Raw genomic sequence first — 18,471 nt, forward strand, 5'->3', positions numbered from 1 at the left:
TTTCCCATTCTTTCCCACTGTTTTCCTCCTCACGTTTAGAAATTATTCCTACCTTAAATTGTACTTACTTCTTATTAATTATGTTGACTTTCAAAAATGGAATAATAGCTTTTCGGCCGCAACCACCATCTTCCAGTAATTTGCCAAAACGACCAACACAAAGGGAAAGAGGAGGGACACCCGCTACATGTTCTCTAGGCCTTTTAGAAAACATGGAGTTGTTCCTTTGGCCACATACATGTGAATCTACAAGAAGGGTGATATTGTAGATTCAAGGGAATGGGTACTGTTCAAAAAGGAATGCCCCACAAATGCTACCATGGCAAAACTGGGAGAGTCTACAGTGTTACCCAGCATGCTGTTGGCATCACTGTAAACAAACAAGTTAAGGCCAAGATTTTTGCCAAGACAATTAATGCGCATGTTGAGCACATTAAGCACTCTAAGAGCCGAGATAGCTTCCTAAAATGTGTGAAAGAAAATGATCAGTAAAAGAAGCAAGCCAAAGAGAAAGGGACTTGGGTTCAGCTGAAGCGCCAGCCTGCTCCACCCAGAGAAGCACACTTTGTGAGGACCAATGGAAAGGAATCTGAACTGTTGGAACCCATTCCCTACGAATTCATGGCCTGAAGAGTGTAAAAATAAAGACCTGGACTGTAAAAAATAAAAAGAAAAAAGGAATAATAAAACATTCTCTTTATCAAGTAATTGGTTGATAGTTTCATTTTTTTTTTTTTTACCTTGAGAAAAACTACACAATTATCTTCTGAAAACACGAATCTCACTATTCTCAGCTTAAAGAATACCTAAAGCTAAAAAGAGTTTTCCTGAGTATGACTGTAAGATTAAACTGTTAGCTAAAGATAGATTTCTTTTCTAATGAGTTCAAATTATATATCTTCAATTAACTTTGGTTAATAAATAAAATCACTAGTTTTTTCAGAAAGTTGTAAAATGTAACTTAAAAACTAATCACTATTTTAAAGGGTACTATGTATATATAAAAATTCCTGAGTTTGGGTAAATATGTTTCAAGACTATTTTTAGGATGACAAACATGCTGGGCGTTCCTTGATAGCCTAGTGGTTGGGATTCCAGGCTTTCACTGCTGTAGACCAGGTTCAATTCTTGGTTGGAGAACTGAGATTTTGCAAGCCACTTGATGCAGCCAAACAAAAGGAGAAGAAAAATGACTATAAACATGCTTTTTATCTACTAAACTTGGGTTTTAGTGGCAAGCACACATTCTTCTCAACTGGTGATTTTAATCTGAACCTTCTCTCTAGTGGCTTAAGACAAACTCAAATCACCACACTGCAAAATCAATAAGTCAAAAATGAGTATAAGAGCAACTTATTTATCCACCATAATTAAGCTATTTGAGATACTTTCTGTCAGCCACTAAAATGGCCTTTTCATTTTATTGATTTCTGATAGCAATCTAAAACTAATTACAACAATCTCTGGCTTCTTAAAGAACATAATTATAAGCTTTCTTGGCATTTAAACCTAAGTCTTCTCCAATATCAGATACAGGGATGTTTTAGGTGGTAAATGAAGAAATAAATATAAAAATCTTTGCACAGCACCTAGTGCTATAAATGCTCAAAAACTGTTAACAAACTTAATTATTACTAAACTTCTATGATTCCTTTGTATTATTTTTCTGTCCTATTAGGCTTTTGACCATCATGGACATCACGTATGTTTCTAACAGATCATTCCAATTTTGCAGATTTTCAGTGTGAAATCTGATAATTAAGCTAGATAGTAATATGTCTATAACTCCAAATTACTCAGGCTTCAACTCAAGACTGAGAACATGGACTTTGCTACTTCTACTTTTGCTGTGAGAAAGCCTTATTACCTCATAATAATATTTCACAGAGTTAAAGTTTCTGAGTAAGTAATCTCTCCAAGATGAAGTGCTATACTCCTACTTTTTACAGACAATGGAAACCAAATGAAAGGAAATTATTATATATGTTTCAAACCTTACAAACACTTAGCCATGTTTTAGGTCAAACATAGGTCTGTATTTTTAAGGTGACATTTCAGTTCAGTTCAGTTCAGTTCAGTCGCTCAGTCGTGTCAAACTCTGAGACCACATGAACCTCAGCATGCCAGGCCTCCCTGTCCATCACCAACTCCTGGAGTCCACCCAAACCCATGTCCATTGAGTCGATGATGCCATCCAACCATCTCATCCTCTATCGTCCCCTTCTCTTCCTGCCCTCAACCTTTCCCAGGATCAGGGTCTTTTCCAATGAGTCAGCTCTTCACCTCAGGTGGCCAAAGTACTGGCGTTTCAGCTTCAGCACCAGTCCTTCCAATGAACACTCAGGACTGATCTCCTTTAGGATGGACTGGCTGGATCTCCTTGCAGTCCAAGGGACTCTCAAGAGTCTTCTCCAACACCACAGTTCAAAAGCATCAATTTTTCAGTGCTCAGCTTTCTTTATAGTCCAACTCTCACATCCATACATGACTACTGGAAAAACCATAACCTTGACTAGACAGACCTTTGTGGACAAAGTAATGTCTCTGCTTTTCAACATGCTGTCTAGGTTGGTCATAACTTTCCTTCCAAAGAGTAAGCGTCTTTTAATTTCATGGCTGCAATCACCATCTGCAGTGATTTTGGAGCCCCCCAAAATAAAGTCAGCCACTGTCTCCACTGTCTCCCCATCTATTTGCCATGAAGTGATGGGACCAGGTGCCATGATCTTAGTTTTCTGAATGTTGAGCTTTAAGCCACCTTTTTCACTCTCTTCTTTCACTTTCATTAAGAGGCTCTTTAGTTCTTCTTCACTTTCTGCCATAAGGGTGGTGTCATCTGCATATCTGAGGTTATTGATATTTCTCCTGGCAATCTTGATTCCAGCTTGTGCTTCCTCCAGCCCAGCATTTCTCATGATGTACTCTGCATATAAGTTAAATAAGCAGGGTGACAATATACAGCCTTGACGTACTCCTTTTCCTATTTGAAACCAGTCTGTTGTTCCATGTCCAGTTCTAACTGTTGCTTCCTGATCTGCATACAGGTTTCTCAAGAGGCAGGTCAGTTGGTCTGGTATTTCCATCTCTTTCAGAATTTTCCCCAGTTTATTGCAATCCATTCAGTCAAAGGCTTTGACATTTACCAAGAAAAAATTTTGTAGCACAAATATACTTAACTCCTATTCAGATTTCTAAGACCATTATTCTATTTATTCCTGACTTGAAACACCAACTCAATGCAGTATGATTGTGTTCATTATCTATTCTTTTCTTCTTAGAGTTATTAGAACCCCCTGTGTTTTATCTGGGCACAAAGGCTGTCCACCTAGACTCCCTTCCAAGCTCTCCTTACACCCAGGCAGAGAAAGTGACAACCTTCTGGCCAGTGAGTTGTACCTTCCAAGTCATGTCCTTAAAAGGAAGCTATATGCTCATTTCTCTTTCTCCTTCCCTCAGCCTGGGACTTGAACATGAAACTAGTGAAGCATCTTCAACAAGACATTATCATAGGGGTTGGCAGAACAAGATAAAAAGCAGCACCTGGGCCCCGGGACCACCCTGAGGGATCAGCTTCTAATGGGACTTTTATTGGAGAAAGACACAAACTCTTATCCTGGTTAGACCTCTGTTATAGTAGCTGATCCAAAACCTAAACTTATAAGACATTTTACAGGAAAGGAAACTCAGGTTCAGGGAAGAAGAAATGCACCCAAAGTACACTGCCGGTTCGATGGTGTGGTCCAGATTCTAACTGAGCCACAGAGGTCTCACTCCAAAGCCCACGCCGCTTCTACTATTCTTACACTGCCTTACACTTATCTTACACTGTGCAGGGAAATGTGAGCCTCAGCACCTGCTGCAAACTACAGGCATTGCAAGATTTCTTCCTTGGAAACAGGGGGACATGGTGACGCAGTTTCTGTGAAATGCTTTCACTAGCACTACACCCCACCACCGACGCTGATTAGCCTTGGCCTTAACTGCCCAGCCAGAGTACAGATGGAATAGCCCCTTGCTCCAAGGGAGTTGGAGCTTTACGTTGGGAAAGCTGTAATCAGAAGCTATCAGGTATTTAAGAAAAAGGCAGCACCATATATAAGTACTTCAGAAATTAATACACTCACTTGTAAAGAAACTGACTGAGATAATAAAGACAAACTGGAACAGAAGGAGGTTACAGAAAATATGTCAGCTCATTATAACAAACACGAAGTAAGGTTTTTTAAAAAAAGACACTAGGGTGGGGACAATGGGCAAAGAGCTGTAGAGATAGATAAGGCAAAAGGATACTTGAAAAAACTGAATTTAAGAGGCCAAGAGGCTTGAGAAGAAAGAATAAAACGTCTGAAACAGCGACTGTTTAGAATTCAACTTCTAGCATTTTGTCCTTGGGCAATACATGCACATGTACATTCATAATTACAAGAACAACCACTCCAGCACCGTAATAGAAAACAAACAAGAGAGAAGTACCTTCAATGCCCATTCCTGGAGGACTTTCATTTTTCCCTTTACATACTTCTACAGCTTTTCCTTCAACAAGTATGTATTCAAATGCCTCTCTTATCATTAAAAAAAAAAAAGAATCAGAGAATCAAAAAGCATCAGTGAACAAGCTAGCTGAAGTTTGATATGAATCAGCAATCACTCTTCAATATCTCAGAATATTCTAGCTTTGGTAAGGCTAAAGGAATGACAGAGTCTGATGAACTCGGTGCCATAATTTTGAAATTGGTAATTCATTTATTCACTCAAAAAATGTTACAGAGTGCTGCTACCCTCATAGGAGCCATGGTCAGTGCAACCAGAGAGTCGTTGTTTGTGACAAGGTAAATTCAGAAATTGCACTAAGCAAAGGCATGAGGGATGAGTAAAACAGTGAGGGAGATGAAGAGGTACAGTTATAAAATAAGTCACAGAGATATAATGTACAGCATAGGGAATAGAGTCAATAATATTGCAGTAGCTTTGTATGGTGACAGATGGTAACTAGACTTATAGTGGTGATCACTTTGTAATGTACAAAAATATCAAACCACTACATCGTACACCTGAAACTAATATTATAAATCAATTATACTTCAATAAAAAAGAAAGAAACTAAGACTATAAATTAGCAACTTCTGTAACAATTGGTTACCTTTATGGTTGTTTAATTTAAAAAAACTGGGCTTGTATATTATATGTTCATGAGAATGTGTGTCTGTGTTGTCATTTCATTTTTCCTAGCAATACATTTTTACTATGTTTTACAAAAGTGTTGGTGTGTGATGAATTGGAAATGGGCGGTGGGGGGGGCAGGTGGAACCCAATCCACTGGTCCTTTACCACAATCAGTTTGAGAAATACTGCTACATTGCTTAATATTTTGCTGGGGCATGCAAAATTCTGTTTTGGGAAAACAGCAGTGGATCACTTCAGAAGGTACCTACTCAAATGAAACTCTAAAAGCAAGGAGACAACAGAATAAATTAAAAACAGGTAAGAAATATACAGAAAATAGTAAGTATGATGAAGGAAATGACACAGAGAAATGCGAGACGGGAAGGACACCAGTACTCGGGACAGCACAGCGGGTCGGAGGGCCGCGTTAAGCAGTGATGTGGACATGGTGGACGTGTGGGTTAAGGGTAACAAGAACGCAGCAAGCAGAAGAGCAGGGAAGCCGGGTGAAAGAGGACCTTACCGTCAGAAGAAAAAAGGACAGTATTTAGAGCTGAAGAGTATGTTTACTCAGTGTCCCAAATGGGATCCTGTGGAGAGGGACTTTGTTGCCAGCAGCTCACTCACTCTCTCAAGAAATGACCAATGAGGCCACTTAGTAATTTAAAGAAAAATGCATGAATTTACTAGTCAAAGGCTGTCAGCCTAGTTGACACTCTTACCTACAAAGGAAGTACAAGTTTAAATCCCACAGATTTTAATGCTACCTTGCTCCTTTTCAGGTAACATTTTGCTGCCATTATTGATCAAAAGAATGAGTTACAATACAGAATATATGAATCCAGTCTACTTCTGTAAAAAGTCAAATATTTGTCCCTAGGCCTTTTAAAAATACTCATCACAGCATATTACCAAGGCACAACATTTCAGATGACCTCTGTAGATTTGAAACAAGTGACCTTCCCAGAATTTTACTGCCTGAATCAACAGAGATGTAAATGTGGTTGACCCTTGAACAACAGATCTGAGCTGTGCAGGTCCACTTATATTTGGATTTTTTTCAACAGCAAATACTATAGATTCTCAATCAATTAAATCTGAGGATATGGAGGAACAGAGGATACGCAGAGACAACTATAAATTACAGGAGGATTTTCCACTGTGCAGAAGGTTGGTGTTGTTCAAAAGTCAATGCACATTCAATACACGTAAGGTTATAGAACAGAATACTGGTAACAATCAGAAAAGACACTTCAGCCTATTTACTTGAAACAAAGAAACTTTTAATTAAAAAAAAAAACAACTCTTGCTGTGGGGACCCAACTATGTTCATTAATTAGTAAATAGAAATATTCTAATACTTCTGCTAAAATTAAAAAAAAAATCAAGTATCTGTGAATATAACTATCTCAGTCTATAAATAAACTCGTTTAAGTGATAAACATTGGTAAATGCAAAGCAAACACTCTGGAAGGATGTACACAAAACTTCCTTAGAGATTACTGCTGGTAACAGGAAATAGATTGTGGACAGAGGAAGAAAGGGGCAATTTGAGCCTATATATTGATTTGGATTATTTATAATAAGCATGTTTTCAACTAGTGCTTCAATAACAGAAACACTTAAAGACAATTCCAGAATATATCAGCCTTTGCTCTTATTCTAGTACCTGCTTTAACAGACCACCTGACTGACTCACTGTTCATCTACTTTCTGAACACAACTGGGGCTTGTAATTCCTGAGAGTTATGCTCTACAGTTATCATGAACACTGAACTGGCAGATACCGAACCACTGTACCAGAGAAGGCAATGGCAACCCACTCCAGGGTTCTTGCCTGGAGAATCCCAGGGACGGGGGAGCCTGGCAGGCTGCCGTCTATGGGGTCTCATAGAGTCAGACACAACTGAAGTGACTTAGCAGCAGAACCAATGTACCTAAGGAAAATACAGGCCTAGGACCTTATGAGCCTCTGGTAACATTTTCATCATTGGATCCAATACATAACCTTGTTTAATATGTGCTTTTGTTTAAAGACATCTTGCTCAATATATATCTTGATTCATTAACACTGAACTCACAGCTAAAAGTGCTATTTCTCATGCCTGAGGGAAGCTAATCTAACAAACACATTTTCTCCCTAAGCATCACAACTTCCTCATCCTTCGGAACACCAGGTAAGACCTCAGCACTATACTTGGGGCCAGTTTTAACTGTGAAATCAACAAAAAGCACAAAAATGCAAAACACATGACAATAAACAGACTGTGCAAAAGACGCGTGTTTACAGTATGGGGACGGAATTTCAAACCATTAAGCTCTGCAGCAACCGGCTGAAGCTGAACACTAGCTACACCCTCAAGGCAGGGTATGCAGGCTTCAGCTCCATCCCAGGCCTCTCTGCTCTCTTTTCTAACCTGACCTGCTTCACTGAATAATGATGTTACCCACCTGACACTGCTGGGATTTGATACTGTGATTCTTGCATTAAACAGAGTATTATGTACTAACAACAACAACAAAAACCCAGTTCTAACGAGAAAACATACATATGAGTAAAATTTAACTCACAGTTTTATTTAAAAGGATTGAAGGGAGTAATAAGGAAAAACTTCAGAGACAGCAGTATTTCAACTAATTCATACTATGCTAACTAGGTACTAGATTTTCTCAGAGATAAATACAATGATGAATTAGACATGGATTGAAAAAGTCAGACAAAATTGAACAACTGACCACTCACTCTTGTTATCAAGATACTTTTATAGTCGCTTAGAAGAGGGTATGTAGTTAAGAAAACTAAAAATCCGGTGTCTTAAGTAATTTCTAATAAAGTAGCTTTATGTTTTAATATGCAAAGATCTCCAAGACATACCAATGAAAAAGATAGCTGCAGAACACTGTAAACAGTGTATCATTTATGAAAAAGAGATAAACATGCTCATACAAATATATAAATTAATACTGCATGATTATTTATAAGTGTGTGGAAGGATTTATACCAAAATAAGAATAGCAGTTATTTCAGAAAACAGAACTGAAATTGGAGATGGTAGTCAAAGAGGACTTAAACTTTACTAGTATTGTTTGGCATTTTGTATAATAAAATAAAAAAGCTAATTAGTAAAATAATATGTATAACATCATGTAGCTCATGGAGGTGATTATGTTTCAGGACTCTTGCCTGATGAGACTGTCATGTGAGATTCACAAGTTCACTTGTCAAGAAAAATATGAAAAGGACAAAAAATTTCATTAATAACTAGGAAAGCCCAATTACAACTTCATAACCTATGGCACAGTGGTATAAAGAATCTGCCTGCCAATGCAGGAGATGCGGGTTCAATCCTTGATCAGGAAAATACCCTGGAGTAGGAAATAGCAACCCACTTCAGTATTCTTGCCTGGAAAATTCCATGGACAGAGGATCCTAGCGGGCTACAGTCCATGGGATTGTAAGAGTTGGACACAGCACGAAAGCACAGCATATTCTGATTTTGTTTGCTTGTTCTGTTTACTAATAGTGTAAACTTGTTTATAATAGTTTATTTTTACTAAAAGCAAAAGGAGAAGGAATGAAAAGGGAAGAAAAATCTGAGATGAGGAATATGAAAATAAGAAATCACTGAGAAATAAGAAGGGAAAAAGAGAAGGTACCATAAAGCTAGGATGCTGAGGTACATTTAAAGGACTCTGACATAAAGCAGTTTGCAGTATTTTTCACAATTCCGAATAGAAATTCATAATTTCTAGTATTCAGTAACTAACTGACATGAGAAAATGAAAGTCAGTAATGCCAATTTTAAAAAATCAAATTCAACCATTCAATTATTTATTCAACAGGTACTTATCAAGCATCTAACATCAACTTTTTTCTTTTCTTTCTTTCCTTAAAAAAAAAAAAAAATCTTTGGCTACTATGCATATAGGATCTTAGTTCCCCAACCAGGGATGGAACCTGTACCCCCTGCACTGGAAGCGCAGAGCCTTAACTACGAGACTGCCAGGGAAATCCCCCAACTTGTTTGATATAACTTTGCCTTCATGAGGTTTAAAACATAGTTATAACTTCTTTGGAGAGAATTTCCCTAACTATGACTATAGGACTAAAGTAACTCATGCTAATCAACAGTCAATTCAATTTATGTTGTTTTAATGAAACAAGAAGTTACTGGTTTTGATTACAGAAAGAGCCAGAAATTTGTTTTAAATCAAATTCTATCACTGAGAAGATTTTATCAAAAAAAAAAAAAAAAGCAAGAGCCGGACTTATCTTCAGATGATCTGAACTGTTTCAATCTAAAAGTGGGGGGGAGGGGGTGATTACAAAGTCAAACACCAGTCTCTTTTCAGATCAATCCATAAACCTAACATAATCTATTTCCATTACAATTACTAATAAGTTAGCCAACACAATATACTGCTTCATCTATTCTCCATGATTTCTCTAAGAAATTACCTGTTTTCCAAAAGCACACGCTTTTAAGCAAGTCATCATACTGAAACTTGTCTAACAAATTAACCTATCACAAATGCTAGCAATTCAAAGTCTAACAGTATATAAGTTTTCAAATTATAAACTAAAATTATAAATTTTAAAAATTACAAATTTTAATTATAAAAATTTGTGACTTTTTATACACAGAAAGTTTAAGGCATTTCTCCCTGAGGTATAAAAATATAAGCATGCCTTTTCTAGGATATATACAACAGAAAAACCAGACAAAGCAGTATAAATAATAAGAGGTACATGTACAAAAAGAAAGACAAATTTACATAAGAAATTCTTATATTCTCTCCTAAAAGATAATTCAAGTGATTACAATTATAAATCATAAAACATCAAGAATTATTTTGTCTTTTAGGTTACCCAAAGGGCAAGAGTTCATGAACTCTATAGAAATGATGATAAGGAAGGACTTCTATTTTAAATGCAGCATTCCTTTAAAAAATATATCCTTTAGGAACATTTTATCCAATATATGTTTCTCAGAACACTAGACCTACATGGTTTCCTGGAAGGAAAAAAGGATACGATCAATTAGATTTGACAAACACAACTTACTTTCTAACTCCATCTGGAAAATATTTGTAAACGTAACATACAGTCTGTTTAATAAACCTTGTACAAATAGCAGGTTTTTGTTTTGTTTTTGACCATCACATGGTATATGTCTTTAGTAACAAAATCCTTTCAACTACAGCCACTCACATTTTTTGGGACACACTTTGATATGTAAATTTTAAATGATACAAATACTCTACATAATTAACCTTAAAGAAAGCTATGGAGTTTTCAATAGGCACTACTTTTAAAGAATATGAGATACCTTTGGTTGGGTATAGTGATCAAAACACAAATCATTACTATGGCTTTCTCTGACACTGTTATTGTGAGAGAGCTAGGAGAGAAAACGCCTACCAGTTCCAACACTGACCGGGTTATTAATGTAGAATATGAACCACGAAGCCAGATATAGGAGTTTCAGGCTACACATTTTATAGTAACGGGGTATATAATGTGCTCGACTAAACCAAAACCGTGTCTAAATTTAAGTGCACATTCCTTAATGACAATTTTTATTAAAAGAAACTACAGCTGTGTCCATACAGCCCTTTTGCTTTTCAAGTCAGCTGACCAAAGTCTGATCTAAAAAAAGACACTTTAGCAGTACAGTAATCCTACATATCTTTTCTGGACTTTTGCAGCTTTCATGTTTTGGGACACAATTTGGGAAGAGAACCCCACCCCTATGATTCATCATCACAAATAGGTAACATTTTTCTTGGAATCTGCAAGAAACTCACCTTCAAAAAAGAAGATATTAGTTGGAAGGTAGACGGAAAATTAAGCATGTATGAGCTCTCAAAAGGGCTTCCCAGTTTGAACCAGTAGTAAAGAACCTGTCTGCCAACGAAGGAGACTTAAGAGACGAAGGTTCAATTCCTGGGTCAGGAAGATCCTTTGGAGGAGGGCACTGCAACCCACTCTAGTATTCTTGCCTGGAGAATTCCATGGGCAGAGGAGCCTGGTGGGTTACCAGTCCATTGGGTCACAAAGAGCTGAACAGGGCTGAGGTGACATAGCACTTAGCACGAGCACTCAAACAAATGAGTAGTATATTTACTATAATCAGTGTTTATCTGGCATAGCAAAGTATGCCAAGGCTAAGGAGGCTTTAATCATCAGAAACCAGTTAGTGCCTTTCTCTACCGAAGTAAAAAAGAGAAATCAAATTAAAAAGTATCTGACGCTATGAAATATGAAAGGTTTAATGTGAATGAAACTCCAGACTTAAATATTTAAAACTTTATAGAATTATTGACCATCATATGCTATAAACACAAATATTTACTACTTTGTTTCTAGAGAACACCTTAATATCAGTCCAAAGTTACTGTTAACTGAGAATGAAAAGCTAGGTACCATACAATCAATAATACAACTCAAACATTTAGGAGAAGTTTAAGGAAAAGCAGGAAAGCAGTCAAAGCACTGCAAATCTGAAAAATCCTTGAAGTAAAAAGTTTGACATAATGAATTTCAATCATTTCAGAACTTTGATTCCTACAGTCTTTAAAAAGTATTGTTTTAACACCTAGTACAAATATTGAGTACTACTATGGAAAAAGAGATTAAAATATATATGAACACTGCACCAAAGATGCTTAAGGGGCTAGAAGAGATGCGGCAGATATAAAGGGCAGAAAGTCTAAGAAATGCAATCTAGTTAATATGAAGATTAATCAGAGGAGAAATATTATCTGCAGTTTAGTGGATGGAAAAATAAGGGGTGCAAATTAGGGAAGGGATCCATGATGGAGTTAAAGGAGAGGTAGAACTTAAGACAATGAAAAGAGGCTTTCCACTGGAAAAGATGAGAAAAGCAAAAAAGAAGGGAAACCACAATGGAAACAATATAACTTTGCAGAAATGGACAAAACTACAAAATACTAATAAAGCAGAAGTTAGAAATTCTAAGCTCTGGCAACTAGAATATCCAGGTCACATCAAATCACCAATTAAAAGATCTAATATTATACCAACAGTCTAACGATGCCCTATAAATACTCCTAAATTAGTAACTTATGACCCTGTATACCAATTACTCTCCCGGATTGAATGAGATGGTGAAATAAATTTTATTCATGCTGAGTAAATAGTATAACAGTAACTCAGAGTAAACTATTAATTCTCATCAGAAGACATTGGTTTTCCAATTTTGAATATATACATTCAAGGTTAGGCAAGAACAAGGGCCCCCCAGTGTCCTTTCAGTTTATATATACGTGATACACAAGTGATTCCAGTTTCCCTTTGAAATCATGATGTAAAAGCTATGTTGCTCCATTCACAATGGCAAGATCAAAGTGCTCTAGTCTCAGTTCTGCATTACTGTGCAAGTGGCTTCAGAGCTTTGTGCTTCAGCCTCCTAACTTGTAAAATGATGGGGTTCCACCTGGATGACCTGAAAAGGGCCTTTCAGCTTTAAAATCCTATAATCAATTAGTTGTACACCATCTCTGCTAGAGAGGACATTGTGACAAGACTATAACAAAAAAAAAATAAAGTATTCTTTCCCTGAAAACATGTAATAAGGCACTTCCCTGGCACTTCAGGGGTTAAGACCCCAAGCTCCCAAGGCAGAGGGTACAGGTTTCATCTCTGGCCTGGGTACTATGATCACACATGTTGCATAGCACAGCCAAAAAAAGAAAAAAAAAAGTAGTAAAAACTTAGCTTTTATTGAACACATACCAACTGCTAGGTTCTTTCCATTTTTTATTTCACTTAATCCTCATTACACCCATCAGAGTAGGTATTTTTCTGATTTTACTCATAGGATATTAGTCATCTCTTGCCTGTTCAATCCAATGAGAGGTGGAAGGCAAGGATTCAAATCAAGTTCTAATAAGCCACACTTTAAAACCTGGTGCTTCAAACAAAAATATCAGACAGATAAAATACATGAACAAAAGCTGAAGAGGTGGGCTGTGACTATGGTAACCTGGAGAGAGCATGTGTATGTGTATGTATGCACGCATGTGTGTGTGCACGTGACCGTGTGAAATCTCCTGATTTTCAAATGAAGGAAGGCAGATTCACCAGCTTTCAGCTTCTGCTTTAAACAGTTCTAACTCAGATGACATTAATTTTATAATTACATAAATTTCCAAAATTCCCAGATATGTATTAAAATACACACATCAGCAATAACGCCTAGGCTTTGATGTAAGGCAAGCTTTGGTTGAATCCTGGCTCCATTACTAGCAGTGTGACTTAGGTCAAGTGACTTCACCTCTTTAAGCCTCAAGTTTTCATTTGTAAAGTGAGGATACTATCACCTATCCTGCAAGGTGGTTGGGGATCTAAGGAGACTGAGAATGTAAACTACAAAGAACACAGTAAGAGCCTGACCGATGAAAGCTATTATTGAACCTTCAGGATCCTCGTAACACAGAACATAGGATCAACGTTCATAGACAACTCAGTAGCTATACGAATACTAACCAGTTTACTTTTACAATGTCATACTTTGTCACTTTTTTGTAGACCTAAAATTACTCTCAAATCAAGTTAAAAAAAAAAAAAAGGTCATACACTTATTCCTAACAGACACGAACCAAACTTTGAGGTTTATCCTAAACCTAAAATCGAACCAACTTAACAAAAACTATGTTGAGTAGCTAACAATTTTTTTAAAGTGACGCTGCAAATCCCGTTACCACGAGTTCAGACTTCTGAATGGGGAGAATGGAAGGGACGCCTGTTCCCAAAGCATTTTGAGCGCGAAAGATCACCACAACGTCCAAGCGAGTATTTCCCAAATAGTGGGTGAGGCTGAAAAACGGGGTCCGAACTAGTAACACCTTGAAGAACGACCGGCCTCCAGTTGACGGGGCAGGGGCAGGTGGTTTTGTGACCCAAACTATCGTATTATTCTTAGCCACTTGTTCTGGTCAACTGCTGGGTTTTAAACCTTCCTGCAGTCTTCCTCAAAGCCCCATTCCAGACTGCGAGGGAGGTGGACTTTGGGTTAATCACCGCCAGTGAAGACACTGGCGAAACGGGAGGGACAGGCCCGCGGCCCCGAAGGGCGTGGGAGGCAGGTCGGACCACTTCTGCCCAGGATGGATGACTTTCCCGGCGGTACCACCGCGGACCACCACCAAGCGGCCTGCGGGGCTTCGGGGCGCGCCTGCTGTCAGCAGGGCCAAGCCGCCGCGCTGGGGGCTGCGCTGCGGGTGTGAGGGAATAACTTGCGGGTTTCAGGAGAGGAAGAGAGGCACGGGGGCCAAAGGGGAGGCGGCATGTAGACTCCCGGCCCACGGTGACGCACGGGGGGGAACCTCCGGGCCCCCATGTCCTCCGTCCCGGTTTCTGCCCGGACCCTTCCCAAGTCCCGGACCCGCCGCTCCTCTCACCGTCTCGGCTTCTGTGTGCTGGGGTCCGGCACTCTGACCCCCCATAACCCCGCGGAGGAAATTCATCTTGCCGCTCAGCCACGGGCTCTACCCGCCTTTTCGGGAAAGAAGAGATAACTTCCCCTGTCCTCCGCAGGGCCTGACCCCCAAGCCTGCACTTTGCACTCCCCGGCCGCCACCGCCACAGCCTACTCGGCGGCCGCTCCAGCCCCCTAAGCCCGGAAACAGCGTCCGCCACCAGTTGAGATGCGCATGCGCGGGGACGTGGCGTTACGTGGCGGCTCGAAGGGCGAAGGCAAAGGGGGAAAGTAGGCGAGAGGAGGCTGGTAGCCCGGGTCCTCCCAAGCCCCGCCCACTGCGCAGGCTCCGCCCTCCCCCGTAAGAACACGCCTCCCACTCCCGCCTTCGGCTGGTGCCTCCTGCTGGCCCCAACCACCCACGTGGTCCGAGCCCGGCCCTGCCGGCAGGGGACCTTACGGATTGTGTACGCATTTTGGCTTGCAAGGTGTTTAATTGTTGCCGGGCGGGACTTACTGCAAGCTGTCAAGTCTGGGGTCGTATTTTGTTGAGTCGAAAGTGAAATTTTCCTTCGGCCGACGTGACAGGTAAGGGGTCCCGGCCTTTGAGAGGGTTCATTTGGTTTTGCGGTATACCAGTACGAGCTTGTGGCCTTCTCATCCCCACAAATTGCATTTCTTTACAGGGCTTTGTTTGGTGGAAAAAAGGGTACTTGAGCCCCCTCATTCCATTGCCACGGGAGGGCGCATTTCTCAGCTTTTGCTCTTCCAACCTGCCAAAAGGAATTCCTGGATCTAAACACCAGGTACACCGCTATTTTCTAGGGGTGTGAGGAGGAAACCAAGCCAACCCTGCATTTGGCTTACCAGAGAAAATACGTTGATCTGCAGTGTCAGTTTGACAGCAGGGAACATGATGTTTTGTTATTAACACTAAACTACATTTTCAGCGTATATGTGTGGCGGGGGACGGTTAGCATGAAAAATATTCGTTTTTCAAATCCGTATGCCTTGTTTCTTTTCGAAATGAGAGTGCCAGATACACATGCTATGGAGTGGTCTTGTCAGTGTCTTGAACGTAAAAGCGCAGAGTCTAGTTATAACTGATTCATACACCTCTCCCGTTGGAAGCCCCACAGGTCTCAAACTCCCCAGCCTTCCTTAAAAAAAAAAAACAAAAAAACCAGTATGCTCCGTTCATGTGCCCGGCCACACTCATTAGTACCGCTAGCCAAATAATTGCCAAAGCTGGAAGGAGGAAGCTGGGAGGAATCTGAAACTCTGGATTTCACCCCCACAGGTCCAGTAGTCAAATCCTGTCATGCCTATTTATAGACTACTTCTCAAATAGGTCTCTGCTCTCCATGCTCTCTGCCTCTGACATAGTTTATGTTCTCGTCATTTTTCACCAAGATTACGGACAATAGCTTCCTAACTAGTTTGTCAGCATTTAAGCCTTGGGTTTCTTTCAGTCACGCAAGTCCACTCTTGGGTGAGCCTGACAATGACAAAACATCTGTCCATGTTAGTCCTCTTCTGAAAATCCTCCGGTTGTCGCCCATTCACCCCAAAATAAAATCCAAACTCCTTAGCTTGATGTATAGGCCTGTTATGTTCTGGCTCTTGCCTGTTTTTTCAGCTCCTGCCTCCCCCACATACTCTGGATATATGCCTGGGTATGTCCTTCCCCTCCCTCCACTTCATCAAGGAAACTCCTGCTAGTTTCTTAAAATTTAACTTTGGTATCTTCAGAAAGCTCTTCCTGAAATCTAGATACATGTGTATATGCTATTCCTTTGCAGTTGTTGATATGTGGGAAGCTCTCAATAAATGCCCACTGAGCCAGGCTGTTAATGGCAGACTGTGTTTTTCATTTTTCTATCTCTGTGGCTTAGCATTCTCCCATAAAAGGTGATATTGATAGATACACGAAGAAAACATTAAAGGATATACAAATATAACGATGAGGAGGAAGGTCCTTTTTTTCATCTGTAAGGTGGGATCGCAGATAATACATACCACAAAGACTATGGTGCAGTTCCCTTTCCAAGTGCCAAGGTTTTAAGCTTATGTGAGTTGAAGAACAGTGGGGATCATACTGCCAAAAATATTGTACACTAAGCATTGTCCTCTGTGTTAAAACTGGACACTTGACAGTTTGCTTTAGACATTTTCCACCAGGGCATTTCCTTGCAGCCTAAAAAAAGTAACCAATAAATGCTCAGCATTTTTATTACCAAGTAATATCTGCAAAGAGCTTCATCTAATCCTTAGATCTCACCCCCTCCCTGAGCCTCTTCTCACCTCTAGGGGTAAAGCTCTGAGATGGAGTGGGGCTCATGGGTGTCTATTACATGTATTATTTGGTAATAAAAAGCAGTGTCTTCACATTTTAGCAGAATCATTTTAAGGCACCAACCTTTCCAAAATGTCCTGCTTTGTTTTAAATTTCAGTGAGTATAGCAGATGCTCAAGAACCGTTTCTTAAATAAAGGAAAAGAAAACATGAAAAAGTTATGACTGCCAGACTTGTGCCATTATACTTCTCACCTTTATAAATCTAAATATTCAATGGAAGAATGCCACAAATCATTAAGATACATATAATTCATGGCTCAACTGGTAAAGAATCTGCCTGCAATGTGGGAGACCTGGGTTTGATCCCTGGGTTGGGAAGATCCCCTGGAGAAGGGAAAGGCTACCCACTCCAATGCTCTGGCATGGAGAATTCCATGGACTGTACAGTCTGTGGGGTTGCAAAGAGTCTGACATGACTGAGTGACTTCAGTTTTCAAAATGTTAACTTGGGTGAGTAAAAGTGATTTTTCTGAGAACAGAACAACTAACAAAACTCATTGATTTGAAATTCATTTTTAGATTTGCTTGCTGCCAGTCCCCTAGCTCAGTGGCTCTCTTCAGTGGCCCACTTTCCTCATCCTTTCTTATTTTCTATAGCAAACTCAGCAATAACAATGAAATATCATTGCACAACATTGGTTGAGGGTGGTGGTAATGCGGTAGAGTTTTGTCCATATCTGCTTTGGAGGATGAATGGAGGTGATAATTTGTGTTTAAAATGTATCAATCACATATAGGTTTTTAAAGACTAGTTACTGGAAAAGTCAGGGTTCAAAAATATTGTTGATAAAATTTTGCAGTAAATTATATCCATTAACCAAACAACACATAGCAAAATAAATTGATAATGATGAAGCAGTAATTGACATTCAGAACCAATCAATAATAACAGTATCAAATACACTTGTGCTCGCTCTTTGCTAGACTATTCAAAGGATGTTACAAGAAATAAATTGCTTAATTCTCCCACCAACCTTATGAAGTGAATAATGTTATTAGCCCCATTTTTCCCATGACAAAACAGGGACAGAGAGTAACTTGCCTGATGTCACACAGGTAGAAAGTGGCAGAGCCGGAACATAAATTGGTAATCTGACTCCACAGCCTGTGCTCTTATGTACTATCCTGTCTGACCTCTCTAGACTCAAGACAGTGATCATGCCCTAGGTAGGGAGGTGGTCTACAAGTCCCTGTGTAATCTGGCCTCTCTGTTGTCTCCCTGACCTCACTCACTTCCTGCTTTATTCCCTCCACTCCGGCAACATTGGCCTCCTTAGGTTTCTGAAACTTGATTTCCTCTCATGGCCTTTGTGCTTGTCTTTGCTGTGGTTTGGATGCCTGCTCCTCTACCCACTTAGAGAAATGCCTCACTCCCTTCACCTTATTTAAGCCGGCTCAGATGTTACTTGGGCTTCCCTCGTGGCTCAGACGGTAAATAATCTACCCAGGGTTCCCTGGGTAGGGAAGATCCCCTGGAGAAGGGAATGGCAACCCATTCCAGTATTCT

At 39.7% G+C, this 18,471-nt stretch overlaps 1 protein-coding gene across 2 annotated transcripts in view; it reads right to left on the reverse strand.

Moving 5' to 3' along the window:
* The window catches only part of USO1 (USO1 vesicle transport factor), a 74,887-nt gene extending 60,064 nt beyond the window's left edge, over nucleotides 1-14,823 (reverse strand). For both annotated transcript variants that reach the window (XM_065914721.1, XM_065914719.1), the window contains exon 1: nucleotides 14,590-14,823. In XM_065914721.1, the coding sequence (XP_065770793.1) occupies nucleotides 14,590-14,655 (66 nt within the window). In that variant the 5' untranslated portion in view covers nucleotides 14,656-14,823. The remainder of the gene's footprint in view (nucleotides 1-14,589) is intronic.
* Between the last annotated feature and the right edge of the window lie 3,648 nt (nucleotides 14,824-18,471).

The sequence above is a fragment of the Muntiacus reevesi genome, chromosome 22 (genome assembly GCF_963930625.1).
Source record: "Muntiacus reevesi chromosome 22, mMunRee1.1, whole genome shotgun sequence".
Taxonomy (NCBI): domain Eukaryota; kingdom Metazoa; phylum Chordata; class Mammalia; order Artiodactyla; family Cervidae; genus Muntiacus; species Muntiacus reevesi.